Here is a 24991-nt window from a genome sequence, read left to right on the forward strand (position 1 = left end):
GTCCTTTGTGTTGAAAGAAAACGAAGTTGTGAAAGATTTTGTGAGCTTTTATAGAGCCGACACGGAGATAAAAGACGAAGATGGTGAAATCGGAAAGGAAAAAGGTGACCAAAAGTAGCATAAGACTCTTATGATAAGAGCTAATTAGCGACAAAAAGGCATCTTGGATGAGAATTGATGAAATGAGCAGCCGTATGCTTTTAGACAATATTCTTACTTCGGCGGATTCATTATCAATTATTTGAGAAAGAGTAATGGTATTCTGGCTAATGTACGTTGCCAGTGATAGGCCAAAAGAAGTTGTCGAGAGTTGCTTGGAATCATTGAAAGATTTGGGCGGTGATATGCTCAACATTTCAAAGTAAAAGCAAATTTTTGTAACTATCAATATGTAGTAAAAGGGGTTCCATTGGAAAAGAGCATTTTCCCGACTTTGAAAGCAGCAATCTTTACCTGGAAGGAACCGGTACATTACGATATTACATGTTCAATTGGCGGAGCATCGGAGAGTATCCAAATGTTAAAATTACGCTTATATAAAAAGACATCGTTTGAACTGACCCTTTGCTGAATAAATTAAACGCCTAAGTGCACTTTATTTTCAACAAGTTTTGTTTGGGTTCATGAACTCTGTCCTCTCATTACTTTCGCAAATAAAACCAAACTTATTCTCATAAATCCAGCATTAATGTCAATCAGAAAACACGAAGACGTACGCGGCAAAACTGGAGACATCTTCCGACATTCGACTGGCAAGACGATCCACATATTTCCTCGATTCTCCGACCCGCTTACAGCAATCGACAGTAATTCACCGTCTGTCTAAAACTGTTCGGCTCACTGTTTATCGTTATGGGCTATTAATAATTCACCAAGCGTATTGTACGAGATCAGTACCGTCCCGTTTTTACCTTCCACAATTGGAAGTCAATCTGATTGAAGAAAAAGCTAAAGGGCCGTAAGTTCATGCTGCGCTAGAATCCATTTTGGGCTGGGTGATCGATCGAAGTTTAGCTTTTGAATCAAGCTGGAGAAAACTCAACATTCGTTGAATGAAGAAAATAAATAAATTAACGGATTCTCAAGAACCAAATCAAGCTCGAATTTGCCCTTGACATTACTCTAGAATTTTATCCTTTTTGATCATCAAGGACTCGTAGGATAAGTAAGAAAAGTTAATTTTGAAGATGCAAAACGCATTAGAAAAGAATCCGGAATAGAAAGAAATAGACTAAATATTAATGCTTTCAAAACTAAAACAGAATATTACAGCTGGATAAAATCATACCCATCAAGCTGCCTTTCCAGTCGAGAGAGTCGATTTTAGAATAATGAAAAACAACTGAGAGACAAGAAGAAAATTTTCCAGTTGGCTGAAATCGCAGATGGACAAGTGTTCAAAAATACTCTAAAGTTTTTAGTCATTTCGCAAAGGTGGAATAAACAGAAACTCTTTTATTACTCCTATAAATCGATTTCAGAGTTGAAAGCCCTGATTCAAAAGATCAGAAACAAGCAACTATAAGTTCAAATTCGGTAGTACAGTCAGGGCTTGCAATTTCACTGATATTCTTTCTGGGGTTTTCTCTTTCTTCGTGTAATTGCAAGCCCTAAAATGTACAAAATAGTGCAAATTGTTTTCAGGGTTTTTACCAAAAACCGTGTATTTGCAAGGCCAGAAATTGCAAGCCCTGACTGTATATTCGACCATTGACACAAAAATTTATCCCCTTTCTGGTCTTCGAATTATTCAGCTTTTATCATCTCCGGTGCAATCTCCGGAGAACCTTTAATATTATCAAAGGTCGGGAATCTGGTCTTCTTTGGTCCAGAAATAACTTCGGCTTTCTCGTTTTAGACAAGATTTTGAACATTTTCGCAGAGCATGGCTTTTTACGTTGCCCAAGACTTGTGCCTGGAGAAAAAGTTCTTTGGAAAATGGTCCGATAGAGCGACAACCTGTAAGAAAGAGAGTGGTCATAAGAAATCTTCGAAAAATGCTGATGATGAAGGTAAGTCTGCAAAATATTTGTTTGATGAGCAATTATGTGATGGGCGGAACCGAACGATTGTGGGTGCTTCAAATAAAAGCGATCGTAAAGATCGTAATAAACAAATTGTAAAACGCGGAAGAAGGTTGTTGAGAAAGTCATATTCTGCGAATCGATCAACAAACTCAGTGGCAGTTTCACTTGATTTAGGGAGGAAAAGGGCTTTGGGCATACGCTGGTACAAGCGTAGCGCGCGCTTGCAAATTCGCGCCCGGGCGCCATCCCCCGGACAAGCGAGAGAATAAACCTGAAGGCAGACAGCTTGTTTTCTTCCGATATCCTTTTCTTTCAACTTTTTTTGGAAACTTGATATCGGGCAAATAATCGTTTTCCTTTTTTCAGAGAATCTTTGATTTAAAGAAAAAGAGGATTTTGGAAATCAAGGAAGAGAACCTTCGGAGATGATGATTCTTAGGCTTGTTTTCTTCTTGTAATTTAATGGATATTGATGGTTGATGATAAATGGAGGGAGTAGAACTTGGGTAAATGGAATATTAACTCTGAGGTCAGCAGATTTGAGCCTTGATCTAGTGATCGATCGGTGACGTTCGGGATCACTTTCCATGTTCGAATTTTATCCCCCTGGGGAATTTATTGCCGTTGGACCAGAGGTTAGGGCCTATTGAATCAAATCGCTGAACTAAATGGGCAGTTAACAAATTATTCCAAAAGGGACGAGCCTTGACACGATGATCGCTTCTTGATTATTTATCCCAAAGTTATCAGCTCTTTTTCAAGATTGAAAACATAAAGACTTTCTTGAGCAAGGGTCGTTTTTTCGAAAAATGGACCAGAAAAGAAGATGTGGGAGATATAATGAGAGATGAACGATATAGAATGTAGCTCGCTCTTGGACGAAGCTGATGCAGCTGAGCAAAAGACAGGTATTTTTCCGTCTGGAAAGTCTGATCCGGCTTATTGCGCAGATGGACTGCACCCAAATCGGGATTATCGTTACGAATACTATTATTTTTGCTTGAAAGAAATGAACCTTCTGCTTGATTGAAAATCCTGTTAGCCGTAGATGTAGGACGGTAGATGCGTGAATCGTGCGTCTATTAATGACGTCCTTAATCTTGGCAGATACTGCTTTCAAAATGTCGATACTCCAATTAACGTGGCTACCGTCGTTTTTTTTCGTATCCTGGTAGCCACTATTATCTCGAAAGAGTATAACATTCAGAATGAACTTGCTCATTCATACTGGATTGTCGATGGGTCAGCGAATTAATACGGCTCTTACGAACCAAAATGTACAGACATTATTAATGCGACATCTAATTACCTAACGAGAAGCTTAGCCCACTGACCAGAGAACAGACAACTGTACTGTCTATCAGACAGGCTTAAGAAAGCTTAACATGTGTAGAACAGGCGAAGAGGCTTCAGTTTCAGTCCCGATAATTTAATTTGATTCAGAGTTGTCCTTTTTTTGCTGTGTGAGGCTTATTGTCGATCGATTCAGCTGAGCAGAACGCAAATCTGACGGCTGCAATAAGTTCCTTACGTCCCACAATGTCTGAAAAAAAATGCTAAGCCAAATATGCCATTAATGTTATCGAGAGTTCATGGAAATGGGAATGAACTTGTTCAAAATTTCAAAAGTTCAAAATTATAAAGTATTTTTAGTATCCGGCTGGGCCGAGTTTGCAACACAAGACCTCCCGCGGATTCCGCATAAAACTAGGAAGCTTGATGATCAAATCATTGTTATAAATGTTTCCGGCGTCCGTTACATGTGCTGGAAGTCTACTTTGGAGGTAATTTACCTAATTTTTCATACCTATTCTATAACTAAATACATTTTCCTAAACAAATATAGAAACAGTATATAGAAACGTCAAAAAGCTGAGAATTTATTTCAGTAAACATATTGTCAACCCTGATAAATGTTTGATTCGATAATCGGACAAGCTTTTATCGCCTGAATTTTAATGATCCCTGCGCCCCATAAGTTCCATATGGTTAAAAGTGAGCGGCAAAAGTTATTGCCAGAAGAAATACAATAGTGATTAGCGCAATATGACTGGGAGTGGACAGTGGACAGTGCTTTTATTACAGTAGCAACAGGACAGTGATTGTTACCTTTTGGCCCCGAGCACTCGTTCATCACAATAAACGCCATCTCCTCCATCTCGCTAACACATATTTAGGCACACATTCACTTCTAATCTAGGAAAATAGTTTACTGTATTCATAATTCTAAACAAATGCTGAAATTCCCTTTAGAAATTCCCTGAATCTCTTTTGGGCTCCCACGAGCGCGATTTCTTCTACGATCAAGTCAATGATGAGTATTTCTTCGACCGAGACCCAGAAGTTTTCCGACACATTATCAGCTACTTCCGCACAGGTTCTTTCATGCTTTTTTGACGATCACTAACGATCCTAGGAAAACTACACTACCCGAGAACAGAGTGCATTGGTTTGGTGGAAGAAGAGCTTGTTTTCTTCGGGATTTCCCCTGATATTATCCACGATTGCTGCTATGAAGACTATCGAGAGAAGAAAAGAGAGTTTATGGAGAGAACGATGGAGGACAAAGTGGAGGGTGGCAACGAAAATTCCAAGGTAGACCCTTCTTCTTCCACTAGCTGAAATTAATGAATTTTCAGCTTCCGGTGCCGCATATCTCCCTACGAAAGAGAATGTGGTCTCAATTCGAAAATCCGCACACATCTACCGCTGCCCTTGTGTTTTATTACGTTACAGGTTTCTTTATCGCCGTTTCTGTCATGGCTAACATTATCGAAACGATGGGTTGCGGCGAGGACCCTGTAGATCCGTCGAAGGAACTGGTCCAGAGAGTTAATTGTGCTCTCTTCGCGAAAAACGGCGACTATCTAACACAATAAAGAGCTCATCTTGACCGAAATTAGGTTTTATCGTGTGGCGACAAGTACAAGCTTATCTTCTTCTGTCTTGACACTGCCTGTGTCATGATCTTTACAATCGAATATATTCTGCGTCTCTATGCTTCGCCCGACAGGTTTGTCCTACTTTATTGCCCCGGCTAAAAAGTTAATCTTAAAGGAGTTCGTTTCTCCAAGATCATTTTAGACCTAAGCAAAATCAGTAAAAATGCAATCATTTTCGCATCCAAATAACTGATGATCATTCTTATCCATTAACAACTTTTTAGGTGTAAATATATGCGAGGAGTTATGAGCGTAATAGATGTTGTTGCGATTTTGTGACGGGATGAAATCATTTCTTTTTCTTATTGAAACCATCATCAATATAAGTCCAATAATTTTTATCCCACTAAAGCCATATTATGTTGGACTGTTTCTGCCAGCAAATGACGACGTCTCCGGTGCCTTCGTGACCCTGAGAGTGTTCCGAGTGTTCAGAATCTTCAAGTTTTCAAGGCACTCCCAAGGTAAGCAAAAAGTTGGACAAAAACTCATTACTGGTATATATGAGCGCTGGTAATAGAATTCACAAGCGCGAATTCTCAAAAGAACCAGTCTGACGAAAAGATAAATGGGCCGATCATTGACGCGCTGTTTAATATTTCAGTAAAAATCTATACTCATTGCAAAACTAAAAGCGAACAAAGGGCCATTAACTAGCTTCATTAGGGCTTCTTTATTAGTGCAACTAGCAATTAAACTTATGAGTTATTGAAATATTCTGACTTGGAGACAGACAATAGTCGACTTTGATTCTTTCAAAATTGATAAACCAAGTTAAAGAAATAAAATGTCGTTCTAGTTTTACTTCTACTTTGAAACTTTAAAAAGTATCCTGATTTGTGCCTTTGAGCAGCAAAAAGATGAGCTGTTTTCAATATTCTGACCACTTTTGCTCTTGACAGGGACATATAAGGAACAGCCTATATATGTAATATACAAGGCTTATTGGTAAACTAATATAAGAGGATTTTGTATTTGCGTCGAAGATTGATTACTTTTCGCGCATCCTGGCGAGGCAATAAGTTCTACTATAGCATCACGTAGATTAGCTTCTCGTCATTGAGGCCCTCTCCTCAACAGTAAACTTATATAGCACCCAGTAATAATTATTCAGGTTTGCGGATATTGGGCTACACGCTGAAATCATGCGCCTCCGAGCTCGGCTTTTTACTTTTCTCCATTGCAATGGCGCTGATTATCTTTGCCACTGTCATGTTTTACGCAGAAAAGGGATCAGCGGAAACCACTTTTACGAGCATCCCAGAAGCGTTTTGGTACACCATTGTCACGATGACTACTTTAGGGTGAGTAAAGAAACAAAATCTGTTGAATTTTTTCATTATTTTTTGCGCAAAATATCGTTAATCTAATTTGATAATCCCTTAGCTATGGTGACATGGTGCCGACGACTGTAACTGGCAAGATCTTCGGCTCCGTCTGTTCCTTATCCGGCGTGTTGGTAATCGCGCTCCCAGTTCCCGTCATCGTCTCCAACTTTTCGCGGATTTACTCGCAAAATCAACGAAGTGATAAACGCCGCGCGCAAAAGGTATGAGAAACGACTATCCAACTTCAAGTCGACACCGAACTATTTTTAAACTGAAAAAGGCGGGAATGAAAAATTCACCTTTGCAAGCCACAATTCGGCTCTTTTAAACATGGGCCAGTCGGTTAGTTTGGGTGAATAAAAAAGTGCAAAGGAAGGAACTAAGTCACCGGGCGCTCGTAGGGCCTACTCAAGGGGTTTATCAATAATTCTAGCGCGCTCGTCTGGCCCGAATCCGTGCATCCAAAAACAGAAAATACACGAGTCTCGTCAGCGTCCAGGATCCGAGCAATTCAGAAGACGCACCTAAACAGGTAATCACAATTTCTTTCCAGAGCAAGGCGGTTCTCGATGCAAATCATATCTGATCCCTTGCTAATAAGTAACTTACGAAACGAGATTAGGGTTCCCCTCGAGTCTGAATAAATCAACTTATCTATGATCCAGTTAACTCGGCTAATTGTAGAATGGAATCAGAATAAACGACTGCGCTGCTATTGACGAACGTACAAACGAACCTTACTCCGAAGACCGAATTAATTATAACACTTCACCATCACCTCACTTAATTAAGGAAAGCGGTTCTAAACTTAAATTTGCCGACTTCATAAAACTGAAAATCGAAGACATGGAAACAACCGCCTTTCAGAATATTCATCAGTCGCAACAAGAAAGCACAAGTAAGGCGCTGAACCACATTGCTAAAAAGACAATTATTGAAGCTTTGAATAAATAAACAAAATGCTCTGTATAGTAAATAAAATAAAATTTGCTTTGAATTTGAAGATTGGTTTTTCCACCCAATAACCGGAAGAACATGAGTTGTTCTTCAAGAGTTAGTCCGATCCAATATGGAAATCTATTTCTGGAAAGCAACTAGGGCGGAAGAATTGGCAGGCTATTTTTAGTGACATGAATGGGGCCACGCCGCCGGGCAACTAGCGCGGCCGGTAGTTGCGCACCCGCTTCCGCGGCGCTAGAGATTCATTCCAGAACCCCATAAAAATCGGTTGAGAACCGAATGCTCATCAAAAAGTATTAAAAAACCAAAAAAAAAAATTTTTTTCAATATGAGAGTCAAGTCCCTTCCAGTCCACAACTACCGCCGGGTCGCCAAAGACAAGCATTCCATCGGGAAAGGCTCGTCCAATGACGCATTTCAAGCCAATTCGAAGCCAAAAGCGAAGCAACTCTTTCTCCTGCCACCAAAGAAGCGACTGCTCATGCCGGTCCAGAAGGCCTCTCGAAAATCCGCCAATCCAGAACGAATCCTGATCGACACTGGCTACGAGGGTGATGTAGAGTCCGACACCGACGACCAAGAGAGTGGATTCTGGCGCGACTACCTGTACGTCATCGCTCAGCTCCATGTCCACTTCAACGCGACCAAACAGCGATGAACTGACCAACAATTGCCTGCTCAGAGAAGATCAAAGACCAATCTACGCTTGCTCCAGAGAAGTTCCAGACTAGACCATCGACCAATGCTTGCTCCAGAGAAGTTCCTTAATATAATGAATGAATATGAAATTTATAAAATGAAGCTGCTACAAAACCTACTATTTGTATGATCAAACATATTAGTAATATCTATGTTTTAAAATGAATCTTTTTCTTTTCATAGACTCTCTCCTCTCATAAACGCGAAGACTATCGATTAAAAATAAAATATTCAAATAACATCTTGAAATTCTATTTCAGTATCATTGTGTCTAAAAATTCTTGCAGGCAGCATTGTTCAAAGCAGTGAGTGTGGTCCAGGGGCATCTTGAGCGATACAGTCGAGTAGAATATGATCGAGCAGTAGTAAACCTAGAAAAGACATTTGAAATATAAAAATATACACTCAGAACCGACCTCTTTTGGGATTTCCTTCTGTTGGACCCTTGAAGAATTTCTGATCGAAAATCCAACAAAATTGCAAGTAGACGGTCTTTTCAGTTGGCCAGACCTCCCGGTTGTTGAGTTTGATTGAGCTTGTCACTTCATACTTTCCCTCAGTTACTTTCGATAATTCGTGGTCTTCGATGAAGTAAATTGAATCTTCTTCAATCCCGTAGCGAACTCGAACCGCGAGTTTTCTGCTTGGATCAACTGGTGAGTAGAGTGATGCCTTTTGAGGGATTTCTTGAGAATACTCGCGCGATTTACGCAATTTAGCAACTTGATTTGGCAATAAAATAGATAGATAGAAATGCCTCCCTTGAAGGCCGTTTTAGTCCCAAGCGTGACTAGCCATTTCAGTTGTTGATGCTGCTTTGGTTTATGAATTTGCGCGTGAATCTTACAAATATCCTTTGTAGTCAGAATTTGAACATTCGGAGCAAAGGAAGAGTCACTAAAATGATCTCAATAAACGCTGATTTCTAACACTCAAACCTGAGAATTGAATTGAGAAAAGACTTCAAGAGGGAATAGCGTTTGATCCCTCTGCATTGATCGATTAGACTTTTTGTGAACTTTGATGGAGTAAACTCGTGCTGGGCGATTTTTAGCGAGACCTCGTCAAGGAGAATTTGAAAGTTTGCCGAGGAAAAAACCGATTCTTCGTCTTCGTTGAAGAAACACAGAATGGCGAAGACGATGAGTTTGTATTCTCGCAGGTAGAACTTTTCTTGCTCAGACAGGCCTTTCAGTAGATTTTCAAGGCGGTGAATTATTCCCAAGCAGTGATGAATTGGATTCATATTTGTTCTGGAAAGATAAAATTAATATAGGCGGATAATTGACTGAAATAACCTGGAAAAGGAATAATTCCTCAAAATGCTCTGTATCTCCAAGAAATCCGCATGCGCCAGAATCAAATTCAGTTCACTTCTGTCCGAGCTCGCTTTTTTCATCCTATTCAACGAGGCTAGCGCTGATGTCAACGATTGAGTAGAGTTGATTTGTGGCAACAACTTGACTCTCTTCTTGACGAATTCGGATGATTGGCAGTGGATAAACTCGCCTTTGTTTTTCGCTCTTTTTTCTTCGAGAAAGTCGAGTTTCGGCACGAGTTCAGGGTGTACATCGCGAAGGTAGGAGTAGTGTCGCTTGATGAAAGGAGGGAAGAACGTTGCCATTGACTTGGAATCAGAAGCAGCGTTCAGAATGAGAATTAGCTTCGCTGCGTAGCTCGTGTCGGAGATGTCGGTCTCGCAAGTGTCATAAAAGGGATGAATATTGAGCAACTGCGGCGTCAGAGCGGCGGTAAAGTGTGGGTGATTCTTTCCGAGGCAGCAAACAGCTTCGTAAATGGATGATTGATCCTCCGGGAACTTTTGAAGACTTCGGATGAGCTCTTCTACTGTTCGATTCAGGCATTTTTTGGAAAGAAGACGGCAGCAGGACAGTAATCGATGGGTAGAAATTCTGAAATAAAGATGAAACGGCGAAATAGCCGCTTCTTCAATTATTTTTCGCCCCTTTAGATAGCTTAAGCTATCTTTTTTCCCATTCTTTAACGATCGTACCTAATTTCGCGCCTAGAATCGGGCAAACAGCTGGTCAATACATTCTCATTCTGATCTTCAAGCAAAACAGGAACACGAGAAGCCAGTTTTACGCAGTTATTTATCGCATTTAGACGAACAATTTCCAACTCATCGTTGAGCATGTCTACCATGTAGTCCATCGACTCTTTGGCGAAATCTCCAGTGGACTCTTTAGCGGCTAAGGTGCAAAGAGAATCCAGCGATGCAACTCTGACCGTTTTAAATTCATCTTCCAGGCCGTGAATGAAGGCTCCACACGCGCCCCGGGCGATAACGTTATTGTCATCCTCTACTTCTCCTCTTACAGCTTTGTCGTCACCGAATTTTCTTCCAGAAGAGAATTCTCCGCCACCTTCTCCTTTCGCTTTTTCGTTCAGGCTTCGAACGCGGTTCAGGTTCGTCATGAGATTCTTCTCCAACGTCTGGTGCAAGAAACGCATCGAAACGCCTTCAAATTTTCCGAGCAGAGTGGCTCCTTCTGCTCGAACACTTGGTTCTGGGTCGTTCAAAGAGTCGCACAAATGAGCAAAGGCGTCGTCTACGAGTCTGATTTCTTCGTTACCTTCTTTGTTCCGAGCTGGAATCATTTTCTCGGGCATTTGAATTGCGAAGGCGAACAGAAGTCGATATGCAGCTAGACGGACTTGGTGAGAGATGTCTCCTAACATGCTGATTGCTTGAAAAAGGGTCAACATATATTAAAATTGAAAAAACTGCTTTGGAAGCACTGCTTCATATTCAAGTTCATATTCAAGTTTTTGGACCTTTTCCTTTGGAATACTGCGCCAAATCGAGATCCCCGCCTCTCTTAAAAATAAGATAGAGCGCATTTAATGCTGCCAGTCGAATTCGCTGATCGTGATCGTCGAGCATTATCAGAATCTTCTCCCTCGATTGCGTCGTGTCGATATTTTCGCCGATGAAGGAAATTGACATAATTTTGATTCTACTCTGGATCCAGGCATCTTCGCCGAAGAGATTCGAAGTCGCTTGATCGAGGAATTTCGATTTGAGATCGCCCGCGATTTCGGAGAGCTTGAAGCATTTTCGGACGAGAAGCCAGACTTCTGGGGCGTAACTTGTTGGGAAAGAATTGATCCTGGAGGACAAAGAGTCTTAGAATTCAATTTTCGTAAGCAAAAGAAAACTTTAACGAATCTTTACCAATGATATGAAAAGCTAGAGTTGGGTCTTTGCTCACTTCTGAATCGAGCTTTCTGAGTAGGATTCTAGCGTCGCCTGCGTTAGCACTCGTGAACAAAGTATCCACGAGCTTGAGAGTTTCCGCTGTATCGGTCGCTAATTGAAGTTTTTGACGCTTTACCGGCTCTTCAGTAGAAGTGACGGTTTCGCTGACGATTCCTCTCTTGTTTTTTGTTTCTACCATTCTAAAATTACAATTTTCAGCAGAAAGTCACTTCTCGAAAGCATAAAGCATTTAACATTCTCTTATTAAACTTTTATCATGCTAATTTGTAAATTGAAATAGAACTAAAAAAAAACTGAGAATGGCGATTTATTCAGAATGACTCATTTCAAGGAGCGTGCGTCACGGTATGAGCGCTCGTCTGAAAATCGAACACACCTTTCATCGAACTTACTGTTCAGTAGTGTTTGCTCATTGGAGCATTTAAAATAGACGATTCGAAGTCTTCCTGCAAGTGTGATTCAAAAATACGAGCGCTATAAAAATCTGAATGCCTTCTGGACGTTTCCAGTTCAAAGTTTGCCAGCAAACGGCCCTGTTTAACCCGGCGACGATGGAGGTCTGTTTGCTTTTGGGTGATGCAAAAATTGTACAATATGCCTGTATTTATCTTTCTGAGGATTGTGAACTGCTTTTGATTCCTCAAAGACCAAACTCTATATAATTCGAACTCTTTTTGACATAAAACAGATACAGTATCGAAGAAGAAGAGTGAGAGACTTAAAAAGATGAAGCTTGGAATCTTGCTTTGGAAAAATTTCACAATACGAAAAAGACATCCAATTCGAACAATTTTCGAAATATTATGGCCACTTTTTCTTTATATGATCATGGTTATTATTCGAATGACCATCACTCTGAAAACCCAGCCAGAATGTCACTATCCGGCAAGAGCACTCCCAACTGCCGGTGCTCTGCCCTGGCTGCAGTCAATCTACTGCAACTTGGATAGCGCAAGAAATTGTGCACAGGAAGAGGTAGCATCTGAAATTCCAGGAAAGCTCTTCAACCCGCCAGGAAGCGATCCCGCCGTCAGTTGTGATGATTTTTGCACAGCGACATGTTTACTCCAGCAAAAGTGCAATAATACGATTGAAGCACTAGAAGACGCAAATCGCTATTTATGTCCAAATCACCCTCCTATCGACTTTCCTCCGCCAGAAGATACTCAAGAAAGAAGCCTGAGAGATACAAATTCGTCGAACCCATTTGACTGGACTTGCAAAGAAATTATTAATGGAACAGGAACGTGGTCTAATATTTACACTTAGACACTCCGAAGTTAATCATTATTGACCAAATATCAAGCAAATGATCCTTTTGCCGCAGTCTTCTACGAGTCTTACAGATATCTTCTCAATGGGAAAGTGCTTTACTATCCCAAAACGGCGCAAACGGATGCAATTATTGCCAACGCAAACGAAACATTCCTTGCACTTGCTGAGCTCACAGATGAGCTTGAGCAGCTTTCCCCGATTCAGAAACCCGTTCAAACTTTTTTGGGAAAACTTCTTGGTTGCTTGGACTTGGACAAATTCGAAGGATTCACAAATGAGACGGAGCTTATTATGAAGGAGGGCGAGCTTTCTTGCCAAGCAAATGCTACGAATTGCGAGCGATCACTCTGGGCTACTGTAATGTTTGCCGATGAAAACGGCGAAGACTTGAAGCCAACTGTTACTACCGAACATATAATTTACACAATCAGAATGTCGAGAGATGTCGTTCCGAGCACTCGCTCAGTAACGCCGACATACTGGGCGCCGAATTCAAATGATGGTGCCGGACGGATGAAATATTTTGACTCGGGCTTCATCTACTTGCAAAATATGATCGATGATGGAATTATCCGACAAAAAGAACCAAGCGTTCAAACTGATGGTATTTACATGCAAATGTTTCCTTATCCTTGCTACACTCCCGATGCTTTTCTTGATGCTGTCTCTGGCTCGACCCCGCTTTTGCTTACTCTCAGTTGGGTGTTCACAGTTGCCATAATGGTGAAAAATATCGTCGTGGAGAAAGAAACGAGGCAGAAAGAACTGATGAAGATAATGGGCTTATCTGGTGGTGCTCTTTGGGCTTCTTGGTTCATCGATATTTTCCTGTTGATCTTGATCTCGTCAGGTTCGTTGGCGTTGCTGATGAAGTACGGAGGAATCTACCAGTACTCAAATGGGTTTATTGTTTTCCTCTATGTCTTCAGTTTTGGATGCTCAAGCATCGGAATAATCTTCCTGCTTTCAACATTTTTCTCGACTGCGTCTATTTCAGCCGCAGTAGCTGGGATTGTATTCTTCCTTTTGTATCTCCCGTATAACATCTGCTCGATTTTCCGCTACCAAATGACAACAGCTCAACAACTCTGGTCCTGCCTCTGCCCGACAATTGCTCTTGGTTACGGTTCCTGGCAATTCGGTGACTTTGAAAAGCAAGGAACAGGTGTTACTTTCGACAACTGGAATATTGAGCTGCAGACTACTGATAATTGGGGAGCAACGGCCAATGTTATGAGCTGCATTTTGTTCATGTTTGCTGATGGAGTTATCTACTTTTTGATTGCTTGGTACATTGATAATGTCTTTCCCGGGAAGTATGGTATTCCAAGGCCTTTCTACTTTTTCCTGCAGCCTAGTTTCTGGACTGGAAAGACAAAAAGAACGACAGATGATCACTTTGAAGACTTATCGAAAGTGAGGCAGGAGGAAGTTTCAGAAAATTTATTGGCTGGAGTTGAGATTCAGGATTTGGGAAAAACATATAAGTCAGGAATAATGTGCACAAAGAAGGAAAAGGTAGCGGTGAATGGATTGAGTTTAAATTTTTACGAAAGTCAAATTACTTCATTTCTTGGACATAATGGTGCGGGAAAGACAACAACGATGAGTATGCTTACGGGATTGTACCCTCCAACATCTGGAACAGCAAAAATTATGAAACACGATATTCATGATGAAATGGATGCGATAAGAACGATAATAGGAATGGTGTTCGAAAGTCTTAAGACTTATTGACAGAGCTACTTACCCCTAAAGGCAATATCATAATCTTTTGACAAAGGGAATTTCAAATGTGTGTCGAATTCTGTTTCACTGAAATTGAATAATTCAACAAATATTGCTTTCATATAGCCAAGGAATGTATATTTATCATTAAAAATTTCATAGAAATCAGGAAAGGAGTTATCTTCAAGAGCAATAAACTGATGGATATCATGCTCAATTGGACATAAAATTCTCATTAAACAGAGCATAAAAGAATATGCCGAAGGGAGGAAATTAAAAATTTTAAACACATACGAAGTGTTCACGTGAAAAGGCAGAAATTGTTTCGCGAAAGGGTTATCTTGATTTCTAAAAGTATCAAAATGCTCTCTGAAATTACGCATAAGCTCAAAATATGCAAGAAAATTTTGGCCATTATAATTATTAAACTCGTAATTAAAATTAATTATGTTGACATATTCGGTTGGTTTTATCAATGTCTGTCCACTCCTTTTTAAGTTCTCGTAAATTGGTGTGAAACGTACAAATGCCAAAGGAGATCGAATTCTACTGTCTTCATGTCTTTTAAAGAATGACAACAACGAAGACTCATCTGATTGTGATGGTCTCTCGTTAGAGACCTGATAATAGCCAATTAGAAGTAAACCGAATAGAATATTACGCCAGCTTAAAAGAAAGGCATTTTGAGGTAAAGAAGAAGGATCGTAACAGAGATAAATTTTTGAATATTTGGCAAAAACTCTATTATTTTTGAGAATTCGAAAAATTAAGTAATATCGTCTTTCAGCCATGATATCTTCAGTGGTAAAATGATCTGGGAAATATGATTCAAAACAATTTTGTTCTGACCTTGGTTTCCTTCCTTGAGAGACATCCATATATTCTTTATAGATGTCCTTTAGAGTTTCTTTTTTCTGAGAAAGCCAAGTCAGTTGAGAAAAGAAATAAGTGGCAGTATGAAATACTTCTTTATAATTGCGACTTTCTATGCAATTCATATGCCAATCAGTATTCAGCTTGTCTATGATTTTTAATATCCTCGCTCTTCGAATTGCCTGCGATCGTTCATCTTCAGAATGACCCCCTGAATTTGAGAATTGCCTATGGATTCTTTGTAGATCTTCTTCAGATGAATTACTCTCCATATTCTCCTTTTTTTCCTTAAAATGAAATCTTTTTGAAGGTGTTAAAATCAACAATTATTTTATATTTGCAAAAATGAACACCCTAAAAGGCTTTTGTCCGCAGCACAATGTTTTATGGGATGATCTTACCTGTAAAGAACACGTCTATTTCTTCTCCAAACTGAAAGGATATCCCGCAGCGCAAATCGATGATGAAATCAAAAGTCTCTTGAAGCGAACTGGACTCACTCAAAAAGCTAATAATCTGGTTCCGAGTTTGTCTGGTGGTATGAAGCGGAAACTCTCTGTCGCGCTTGCTTTTTGCGGAGGTTCGAAGGTAAACATTCGGCCAGTCCGCTTCAAATTTTCGGAATCAATAGAGGCGTCAATAGCCTGATTGATTACTGTCATACAATACGATTATCTTCGCATGAATCATTTTTAGGTTGTTTTATTAGACGAGCCGACTGCTGGCGTCGATCCTTATGCCCGACGTGGAATTTGGGACTTGCTCTTGAGCTACAAGAAAGGCAAGACTGTCATTCTATCAACACATCATATGGACGAAGCTGAAATTCTCGGGGACAGAATTGCGGTCATTTCTGATGGACAACTTCAATGCGTTGGCTCTTCTTTGTGGATGAAACGAACTTTTGGAAAAGGATACCTGATCACGGTAAACACCCCAGACAGGAAATCTGTATCGGAACTGGTGTCAAATATATCGCCGGATGTAACTGTAGAAAGCACGAAGCCAAATGAAGTTTCTGTTCGAATCTCTTACGAAGCAAAAGAGGGCACTTTGGAAGCTATAATGAAAGAGCTGGAAGCATCAGATATGGAAGGGATGAAGAATTATGGGGTCCGTGATACCAACCTCGATGAGATTTTCCTTGCGCTGAATGAAAACGCCGACGAATCATCAGAAAATAAATACAAAGATGCGGAGAAGCTTTCAGAAGATTCAAGTTGCTTTTCAAATCGAGTCTCTCCAGATTCAGAGGAAGCCATTTTATCTGACGATCGAGTTACCGGATTTGCGCTCAATATCCAGCAATTCGGGGCTATCTTCAAAAAACGATTTATCAACACTTCAAGATCGCTCGTTTCATTCGTGACATCTACATTCCTACCGCCTCTCTTTGTCTGCTTGGCCCTAGCTGTTACTGAAGTCATCCCTGAATTCTCATCAACTCAGCCGCTAAACCTCCAATTCATGATATTCGAAAACTCTTCTCAAGCCAGATTCGACAGCGTTTATACATTTATTTCTAAAGATGACAATTTCGACCCAGGTCTTTATGATGCGATGACAGCTTCTCCGTCGTATGGCACCTGGTGCATGGACACCAATTATAGAAATGAACAGCGCGAATACACGATTGCCACGGACGAGGCTCAACTGCAAGAAAGGTACTGTCAAAGTGCAAACTTGGAGATCAAATGGGACAACTGGTCGCCTGGCGCACGCGATTCTAACCTCACAGCTGTCAAAATTGGAGATCCGCTTAATCTTGACTGTGAATGCACCGAGGGTGATTTTGTGGAGCCGTTAATGAACTGTGGAAAGTATCCAGATGACTTCGAAATTAAAGAATACCAAGGACAGAAAAAGTATGCAGCAGGAAGCCCGATTCCGATAAGAACAGACTACACAGGCGTTCAAGTTCTTGACATGACAGGAAGGAATATCTCAGATTGGCTAGCAAAAACTGTCGACAAGAATTCTTTCAATTTGAGACGATACAGCGGCTACAGTTTTGGTGCATCCGCGCAAAATGAGACTGACATGTATAAGAATCTATTCGGAATCGATGTGAATCTGGCAAACCGCTTGGCGAAACCCAATAATAATAAGATCTGGTTCAATAATTTCGGTCAACATGGATCTGTCTCATTTTTGAACGTTCTATCTAATGCCCTTTATCGACAGAAAAACGACGGTTCTAAACTTGGAATTGAAGTTGTCTCCTATCCAACTGACTTTTCTGTCTCTCAGATTGATCAAGCCGCATTGCGAAATGCCAGTAATGATACCCTTGTATCCATCTGCGTTATCTTTGCATTTTCCTTCGTTCCAGCGAGCTTCCTCGTTTTCTTGATTGATGAGAAGACTTCCGGAACCAAGTACTTGCAGTTCCTGGCTGGAATCAACCCGACTATCTACTGGCTTGCCAATTTCTTGTGGGACATGATTACTTACACACTGCCTGTTTTCTTGTCTGTTTTTATTTTTCTTGCCTTTGGAAACAAAGCATATATTGGTGCGGATATGATTGGCTCAACTTTTTTGATATTTATACTGTTTGGATTGTCCGTGACGCCATTGATGTATCCGTTCAGGAACTGGTTCAACAAGTCTTAATTCAAAGTAAAAACGGCACTTGAAAACCAGTACAAAGTTGGGTCTTTGAAAAATCAGCGACTGCCTATGTTTCCATGACTTGTGTGAACATTTTCATCGGAATCGCAACCACCATCGCTACTTCTGTTGTTTACGCGCTCGGCGAGTCAGACCCAGACCTCAAATCTATTCACTCGATTCTTGACAGTATTTTTCTGATCTTTCCTCATTATTGCATTGGGCGGGGCTTACTCCAGCAAACGCTGGATCAAGGAATGTTTTTTGAAAATTATATGACTCAATTTAGTAGGCATTTTTAAAAACCAAAATAAGCGTATGTCGATGCTTACATTCAGCTTGGCTATCCCGTCCCACCTCAAACGCCAGTCCTTGCGTGGAGTAAAAACGGACTTCCTTGTCTTATCATGTTTGTCGAGTTTATCGTCTTTTCCTGCATCGTGCTAATGAAAGAGTACAATATCCTGCGTAAAAAAGCTCTTCTCTCGATGTTTGGCACATTTGCCGTTTCTCTGATTGTTGGAATCGGTCTTACTTGCATGGTTTACTTGAATGAAGATTTGAATGCAGATGACTGGTTGTATGGACGATCTGGCTTCCCTGCCTTTATCATGTTGATCGGATTTATTATTTTCTCGGCTATTGTTTTGATAATTGAATTCAAGTATACTCGAAAACAGAGTCCCGTCGAAGTAAAATCTTCAAACAAACAACTTGAAGAAGATGTCCAAGCTGAGAAAGACAGAGCTTTCAGCTCTAACAATCAAGATATACTTCGAGCTCAAGGAATGTGGTTCAAAATATACCAAAATTTGTTGTATTAGAGCATTTTAAACCACTAACAAGGTCTTACAAAAGTCTTCCCCGGTCCATTCACGGCTGTCGACGAAATATCTTTCTCAGTCCCAGCCGGTGAATGCTTCGGTCTTCTTGGAGTAAACGGCGCTGGAAAGACAACAACATTCAAAATGCTCACAACAGAATACGCCCCAACAAAAGGAGACGCCATGATCAATGATCTCTCCGTAGTTCGCGACCAAACAGAAGTCAAGAGACGAATCGGATACTGTCCTCAGTTCGACGCATTGAATGCAACTCTTACGAGCGCAGAACACATCGAGTTCTATGGAAAACTTCGCGGCTTGAAAGGGAAACAGCTGTCAGACTCTGTTAACAGAATTATTAAGCGAATGGATCTTGAACGATTCAGGTAAGTTTTCATTGTTGAATTTTAATCATTCTTACAAAAATAGACACGTCGAGTTTCAAATGATTATTTAGAGACATTCCCGCAGGGGAGTACTCTGGCGGAAACAAGCGCAAGCTCTCTACTGCCATTGCTATTACTGGAGATCCAGACATTATTCTGCTCGACGAGCCAACAGCTGGAGTTGATCCAAAAGCAAGACGCTTCTTGTGGGATGTTGTTTTACAAATGGTCAGAGACGGGCAAGGAATTGTAATGACCTCTCATTCGATGGAAGAGTGCGAAGTTCTCTGTGGCAGATTAGCAATTATGGTTTCCGGACAATTCGAATGCTTGGGCACTCCGCAGAGGTTGAAGGGTAAATATGGAGGAGGATATATTGCAACGATAAAGGCAAACAAAAAACAACAAGATATCGTAATTGGAAAGCTGCGAGAAAAGCTAGAAGGACTGGAAATTCTAGAGCAGAGGTCAAACATGGCGCAGATGAAACTCGGTGAAGCCAATTCTCCCTTGGTATGATTTGGCGACAATCCTTGAATAATACAATATTTTAGAGCATCTTCCAAATTCTGATGGATGAAAAGAAACAAGATAATTTGAATGATTTTTCATTGTCTCAAGCTTCACTTGATGATGTATTCATCTCTTTCGCGTCGAAATACGACCCCGAGAATGAAACTGTTAACGTCGACTTCAACGAGGCATTTGAACAAGAAGAAACAAGCTCACACAGTTCAAATGAATCATATTTGTAAATTTCATCTTTCACTGTAAAATTTGTATCCTCTAAAGTTATTTTTTAAGAGCTTTGAATAAGAAATAAAGATATTGCATTTACAATTCCAATTTTAAATGAAGTTGGCTGTCTTTTCTGGTCACTTTTCCCGTTTCAATTATTTATTTCGGAGCAGAGTTGAACTTCAAGTTGGGAAAGTTCTGTAGAAAAGGAGATAAGACTACTCATTCAAAATAAAATAGAACAGTTCTGGACTGAAAATGGTAGCTTTGAGCCCGCAATTACCTCTATCTTTTCATGAGAAACATGATCGTAGCGCCACCTACCAATAAAATACTCGACTGCGAACTAACAATTACATTTTAAAAATGAAGTTCTCCACCGGTTTTTTCGTCTTTTATTTGGCACGAGCTGATCATATTGAGGAAGCAGAGGCTCTTGTAAATTTTGAGAATGAACTTGGATGGGAAGATGCCCTTTGGAACGTGACGATGTTTAACGATACAAGTTATACAGAGAATTTTCAAAATGAAACAATTTGGGATGAAGAAAGAAGAAGGCCAGATGATGGGAGATCTCCTCCAGGAGAAATTGCCGTTCGGCGAAGAATTCTTTGCGGTGGAAACGTAAATGACACTGCTTACATCACTTCTCCTGAATTTGACTTATCGAATGCGAACAGCTTGTATCCAAACTACAGACATTGCGAGTGGCTGATTCAGTTTCCCGAGTACGTCAAATCCTTTACCATCACCCCAACGCACTTCGAAATCGAAGATCATCCTCTCTGTCTTTGGGACACGCTATCTATTTATACGAGGAAAAAGTCCGATGGAACGTACAACAAAACACCGCATTATTTCTACTGTGGAAGTATGACTGATTCATTTGACTACTACGACGACTACGACAATGGAAACAAGTACGCTCAAATCGCTGGTGTAAGTTCCAGAGTGATGAATAAAGCGATAACTATTGAGGGGAACCATGCTAAGATCGACTTTATCAGTGATAGTCAAGTCGGCAAAAGAGGTTTTCGACTGCATATTGATAGGCCTCGGACGTAAAAATATCGATTTTCACCATCGGAGCTTCGTATGAGGACGAGAGTAGGCTCATTCGAAAGCTCTTAAAGAGAACTTTCTTGGCGGCAAATAAAAAAATTGGACCCTGTCTCCCTGTTTCAAGTTATTTCGTAAAAACGTTTTTCGACTTTATCTTTAACGGCTGATTACTCAAAACTGGGAGACAGGGCCCAATTTTTTCATTTGCCCATAATAAAGCCCTCTTCAAGAGCTTTCGAATGAGCCTATTCTCAATCCCATACGAAGCTCCGATGATGGTGATGGATTTTTACGTCCGAGGCCTACATATTGAGAAGCCAGAGCTTTGCCCGAATGATTTCTGGGAGCCAAACCACGACTGTAAGAACCCAAGCACGTATACTTATATATGCTTATTTTTATTAGATACGGACTGCATTCCTCAAGGCGTAGAAATGCAATGTGATCCCGCGGAAGTGCAATTCAAGGCGAATGTAGCTCACTTGTACAAAAATCTCGATGAGAGCAAATGGTCTAATGTCAAGGTTAATTTTGGGTCTTGCATCGGAAACATTTCCCCAGGAACGGGATTGAGTTGAAACAAAACAAATAAATTTTAGCGAAGCCAAGTTTTCATCCCAAACAAGATTCCAACGGCTGGATTTCAGAAACTTTTTCTAGTACTGCGTGCAATGGGGACTTGACCCAAGACTCTGTCTCTGGCCAAATTGGATTGAGTTGGAAGATCAAGGGACAACTTTCTGCGAGCAGGTATAAAGAATGAATAATTTAAAAGTTAAAAGTCGATTTAGTGGTGATCTTGTCGCGACACCTGACCTGAGTTTTGATGTGAAATGTCTCTACAACAACAATCTTTCCATAAACACCGGAGGAATAAACGTCAACGGCGGTCTAGTGATAAAAGATTCGGTTATTTCTCAAGGGGATCTTTTGTCAAGATTTTCTCTTGAATCCTATAGCGATTACACATACACATTCAAGTCAAACGAGGTTCACATCGGCCGCCCGATCTATTTTAGAGTCTCTACCGATTTAAATCTAAACAAACCATTTTCTTTCCAAGTCACAGAATGCTCTGCACATCAGTATATCATTCCAGGTCTTGGCAAGTCCTACACAGTTCTTAAAGACACGTGCTCTCCAGATTCGATGGTAAAATTCGATAATTCCGACCTTATCGGAGACTGGCAGGGGGATACTGCTGACTTTAAATTTAACAGCTTCGTCTTTTCATTCGAAAATCCCCAAATCTATCTCAAATGTGGGGTCAAAATTTGTCTTCAAAATTCCGACGGTTCTTTTTTCCTGCCAAACTGCTTGACAAACTGTCAATAAATTAGTTTCAATTGGCGTCAGTGTTGTTTTATTATGAGCATTAAAATATTGAAATGACTGTGTAAATGAACTGTATAAAATATAAAGATACGTAAAATAAGGGCTTTATACGCACGTTGGAAGCCAGCGTAAACAAAATGTCTGATTCCAGGATTTTTTAGCTGAATTTATAATAAAAATATTCGAAATTGACTTTGAATCCTTGACAATTTTAAGCATAAAAAGGATGAGCAGCAGCATTCGCAATTAGTTTTGGCAGCTCCAGATTCCGCGTGATCGTGCTAGAAGCCCACTTATTCCAAGTTATTGATTAATTCTACCTTCATGCTTGTTCCAAAAACCCGATTCATTTCAGACATGAAATCACACATTTGACACGGCTCCTTCTTCTTCATAAATGAGCTGGGCGCCATTGATATCACTTGAAAGACGCGTTTTACTCGCATCAAGATTTTAAAACTGTACTTACCTACGGATAGGAAGTCACTTTTTTGTTGCTCTGGAGTTTTGGCCGTATTTTTGCCAGATAAGAGAGCCCACTTTGTGGCAATTGGTGACTTTGTTGGAGTGCAAGGACTTCCTGAATTTCAGGTTCTTTTAAACTGCCTGAGAGACAAAACAGCAGTTTGAAATATTAATTGATGAACCTCGACCCTTTTTGCGATCCAACAGGCGAGCAAAGTTGTGCGTTGCGAGGAAACAAAGATAAGTTTAAAATGCATTTATCTCTTTGATCACATCCATTCGGCGACGTTAGTTTTATAGCGTGCTTTGACTTCAGAGGCGCGCGAGGAGTCTAAAAGTACTGAAGTTATATTAGTGCTAAATAGTCTATTTAAAATAGAATCAATAGAATCTTTGCACGCTGTAAGAGTGAAGATAAATCTTTAATATAAGAAGCCTATAAGAAGGGTTATTCGAAATAACTTATTGCAATCTACTTGTCCTGGAACCTTTCAATCTACGATTTCGGGCACATTTCCATAATGGAATTTCACTATTACAGTATCTTCCCTTATGATAGCTTCAAAATTTTTTTCCGAAGTTCAGAGGTCATTCTTTCGAATGAAGTTGTAACCCAGGCAGAAAACCAGCATTAACTTACTTGATCCTTCAGTGACTGAGCTCCTCTGTCGTCGCATTATGTTGCTGTTAACTCAAATGAAGCAAAATAGATTCGCCCGTCTGGCAAGATAATTTAATGACTTGCGACTAGCTTCGCAAGTCTACGGTTACGGTCTGACTGTACTCTACTTTAAAAGCCTCCGGAACGCTAATGCACTTTGAATAAGCCTGGCGTAAGTCTGTAAGAGCGGCGCTGTAGATAAACGGTAAGCGAGCACTAACTGTATCAAACTGTAAAAGAGAAGGCTTACCTTTGGAGAGCCGACAGGCGAGCAAAGAGGTGACGGCCTTGAACTCAAGAATCCAAGCGCACAAGGACGCTCTAAGAAGAGAAATAATATTGCGGTGATATCATGGAAGAGTACGGACTTTTGAGTGAACACACAAGTGACATTGGAAATTTATTATTAAGCACGGGGCCGTCGCTCTAACCACATGCTGACAAGCCTTTTTCAACGGTCAAATTTGGAAGGTGCAAGACATAAATTCTTGGCAGTCTAAAAGCTTAATAAATATATTTTTAATTGAATTATTGGCACTTTTCCTCTTTACCAAAACCATTCATCTTTTAGTTCAAAAATGACGCACGCTTTTATTCCAATATACAATTTTATCAGCAAAAAACGAGGATATTTGATGAATATAATGACTGTAAAAAAGACTAAATCAGACAGACTTTTGATTCTCAGATTTTGAGTGAAAAATATTGTTAATATGGTATTCAAAAAACAAACATATGGAGTTATATGCATTTTTTAACTGTTAAATTTTTTAAAAATCGAAAATCCCACGTCGCTAAAAAAGAAAAATATCCTAGTTTTTTGCTGATAATTTTTTTTTCAACCAACCAAAATATCCTTACCTAAAGCATGTTTATTGTAGCAGCCTTCGTATTTGTCCAAATATGTGCTTCGTATGGATCTCTTACTGTTTATCCGCATGATATGAGTTAATGAGAACGATTAATTAGGAAAAAGTTGAAATCCGTTTTCTCTGATAGTGCTTGTTGCGCGGCATCAGTGGCTGTAAGTCAGCTCAGCGGATCGGCAGGTGAGAGCAAAGATTATCCACCTCGCTGGACTTCGGAATAAATCATTCATCAGCAGGTGCCACCAGAACATCTCAACCTATCTTCCTACCCCTCGCGCGCCTGACACAAAAAATTACTAACGAGTGCACTCTCACAAATTTGACCACGAGTTTTAGATGAAAGAAACGATCAGAATGCCGATAATTTCTTAGATTTAATTATCAAAACAAAATGTTTTCTTAATTGATGAACAAAGTAAAAGCATCATTTTCGCATAATCATTTTTTTCTGAAAAAAGAAAACTCAAAAAACAAACGATTTTTGTTAAAATATCCATCGAAAATAAAGAAAGAAAATCAAAATAAGCGATATACGAGTGTCAATAAAAATCGACCGTTACATGAAATGATTTACGTCCAATGGTGTTTTCTTATCGATTAGTTAAAAAATATCTTAAGAATATTGCTAGTCATTGAAACTCTTTGAATCAAAGAATTATTCAGAGCTTTTTTAAACATTATTCTTTAGAATGTTCAAGTGGGCACTTCCCTAATTTAGATTTTTTTGTAATTGAAGAGAGCTCATCATTCATAATGCAGCATTTTTCTGTCGAGAAGACAGAATCGACGGCAGCAAAAAAGATTTCTTGCTCAGAAATATTTAGTTCCTTCCTGAACCGGGTCATACCGGGTATGTTCTACAGAGGTAGCATTTTCGCGTCCCTTGGCTTATCCAAATTAGCTGGTCCAACAAACCAAACCCGCCGTGTATTATACTATTTTTTATTTTTACTATACTATAT

General features: G+C 40.0%; 5 protein-coding genes across 6 annotated transcripts; 3 read left to right on the forward strand and 2 right to left on the reverse strand.

Moving 5' to 3' along the window:
* Positions 1 to 2184: 2184 nt before the first annotated feature.
* On the forward strand, positions 2185 to 7288 carry LOC145697407 (potassium voltage-gated channel protein Shal-like). Of its 2 annotated transcripts, none has more exons than XM_081774603.1 (14): positions 2185 to 2466; positions 2805 to 2935; positions 3681 to 3811; positions 4281 to 4404; positions 4444 to 4622; positions 4667 to 4841; positions 4929 to 5040; positions 5194 to 5244; positions 5321 to 5433; positions 6084 to 6273; positions 6356 to 6518; positions 6731 to 6829; positions 6982 to 7079; positions 7155 to 7274. In XM_081774603.1, the coding sequence occupies exons 2-14, from the start codon at positions 2875 to 2877 to the stop codon at positions 7249 to 7251; spliced, it is 1593 nt and encodes a 530-aa protein (XP_081630729.1). In that variant the 5' UTR covers positions 2185 to 2466; positions 2805 to 2874; the 3' UTR covers positions 7252 to 7274. The 2 variants fall into 2 exon arrangements, with proteins under 2 accessions (XP_081630729.1, XP_081630728.1); XM_081774602.1 differs by having other exon boundaries at positions 2186 to 2466; positions 6982 to 7087; positions 7163 to 7288.
* Positions 7289 to 8186: 898 nt separating this feature from the next.
* Positions 8187 to 10664, reverse strand: LOC145697419 (integrator complex subunit 4-like). The gene is made up of 6 exons (XM_081774621.1): positions 9971 to 10664; positions 9255 to 9869; positions 8895 to 9209; positions 8717 to 8853; positions 8373 to 8627; positions 8187 to 8327 (listed from the first exon to the last, which is right to left on the reverse strand). The coding sequence occupies exons 1-6, from the start codon at positions 10657 to 10659 to the stop codon at positions 8254 to 8256; spliced, it is 2085 nt and encodes a 694-aa protein (XP_081630747.1). The 5' UTR covers positions 10660 to 10664; the 3' UTR covers positions 8187 to 8253.
* A 77-nt stretch (positions 10665 to 10741) lies between these two features.
* Positions 10742 to 11378, reverse strand: LOC145698302 (uncharacterized). Its single transcript, XM_081775502.1, has 2 exons — positions 11156 to 11378; positions 10742 to 11106 (listed from the first exon to the last, which is right to left on the reverse strand). The coding sequence occupies exons 1-2, from the start codon at positions 11376 to 11378 to the stop codon at positions 10742 to 10744; spliced, it is 588 nt and encodes a 195-aa protein (XP_081631628.1).
* Positions 11379 to 11863: 485 nt separating this feature from the next.
* LOC145698304 (phospholipid-transporting ATPase ABCA1-like) lies at positions 11864 to 19704 on the forward strand. The gene is made up of 9 exons (XM_081775503.1): positions 11864 to 12449; positions 12507 to 14195; positions 15438 to 15664; positions 15773 to 17664; positions 17730 to 17878; positions 18005 to 18442; positions 18536 to 18899; positions 18971 to 19412; positions 19454 to 19704. The coding sequence occupies exons 1-9, from the start codon at positions 11927 to 11929 to the stop codon at positions 19652 to 19654; spliced, it is 5925 nt and encodes a 1974-aa protein (XP_081631629.1). The 5' UTR covers positions 11864 to 11926; the 3' UTR covers positions 19655 to 19704.
* Positions 19705 to 20015: 311 nt separating this feature from the next.
* Positions 20016 to 22007, forward strand: LOC145697347 (tolloid-like protein 2). Its single transcript, XM_081774538.1, has 3 exons — positions 20016 to 21059; positions 21105 to 21449; positions 21491 to 22007. Exon 1 carries the CDS (start codon positions 20127 to 20129, stop codon positions 20700 to 20702), a length of 576 nt encoding a protein of 191 aa, XP_081630664.1. The 5' UTR covers positions 20016 to 20126; the 3' UTR covers positions 20703 to 21059; positions 21105 to 21449; positions 21491 to 22007.
* The last annotated feature ends 2984 nt before the right edge of the window (positions 22008 to 24991 follow it).

This window comes from Oikopleura dioica, chromosome 2, assembly GCF_907165135.1.
Source record: "Oikopleura dioica chromosome 2, OKI2018_I68_1.0, whole genome shotgun sequence".
In the NCBI taxonomy this organism is placed as follows: Eukaryota; Metazoa; Chordata; class Appendicularia; order Copelata; family Oikopleuridae; genus Oikopleura; species Oikopleura dioica.

What these genes read in the sequence shown, in the direction of transcription:
- LOC145697407 (XM_081774603.1), top strand. Translation starts at nt 2,875, where the DNA reads ATGAACGATATAGAATGTAGCTCGCTCTTGGACGAAGCTGATGCAGCT. An exon ending in TGCAGCTGAGCAAAAGACAG is followed by an intron (nt 2,936 to 3,680) that starts GTATTTTTCCGT and finishes AAGTATTTTTAG; the next exon opens with TATCCGGCTGGGCCGAGTTT. An exon ending in GCTGGAAGTCTACTTTGGAG is followed by an intron (nt 3,812 to 4,280) that starts GTAATTTACCTA and finishes AATTCCCTTTAG; the next exon opens with AAATTCCCTGAATCTCTTTT.
- LOC145697419 (XM_081774621.1), bottom strand. Translation starts at nt 10,659, where the DNA reads ATGTTAGGAGACATCTCTCACCAAGTCCGTCTAGCTGCATATCGACTT. An exon ending in AGGAATTATTCCTTTTCCAG is followed by an intron (nt 9,210 to 9,254) that starts GTTATTTCAGTC and finishes TTATCTTTCCAG; the next exon opens with AACAAATATGAATCCAATTC. An exon ending in TTTCTCAATTCAATTCTCAG is followed by an intron (nt 8,854 to 8,894) that starts GTTTGAGTGTTA and finishes AGATCATTTTAG; the next exon opens with TGACTCTTCCTTTGCTCCGA.
- LOC145698302 (XM_081775502.1), bottom strand. Translation starts at nt 11,378, where the DNA reads ATGGTAGAAACAAAAAACAAGAGAGGAATCGTCAGCGAAACCGTCACT. An exon ending in TCTAGCTTTTCATATCATTG is followed by an intron (nt 11,107 to 11,155) that starts GTAAAGATTCGT and finishes TTGAATTCTAAG; the next exon opens with ACTCTTTGTCCTCCAGGATC.
- LOC145698304 (XM_081775503.1), top strand. Translation starts at nt 11,927, where the DNA reads ATGAAGCTTGGAATCTTGCTTTGGAAAAATTTCACAATACGAAAAAGA. An exon ending in GTGACGCCATTGATGTATCC is followed by an intron (nt 17,665 to 17,729) that starts GTTCAGGAACTG and finishes ACCAGTACAAAG; the next exon opens with TTGGGTCTTTGAAAAATCAG. An exon ending in ATGGATCTTGAACGATTCAG is followed by an intron (nt 18,900 to 18,970) that starts GTAAGTTTTCAT and finishes ATGATTATTTAG; the next exon opens with AGACATTCCCGCAGGGGAGT.
- LOC145697347 (XM_081774538.1), top strand. Translation starts at nt 20,127, where the DNA reads ATGTTTAACGATACAAGTTATACAGAGAATTTTCAAAATGAAACAATT.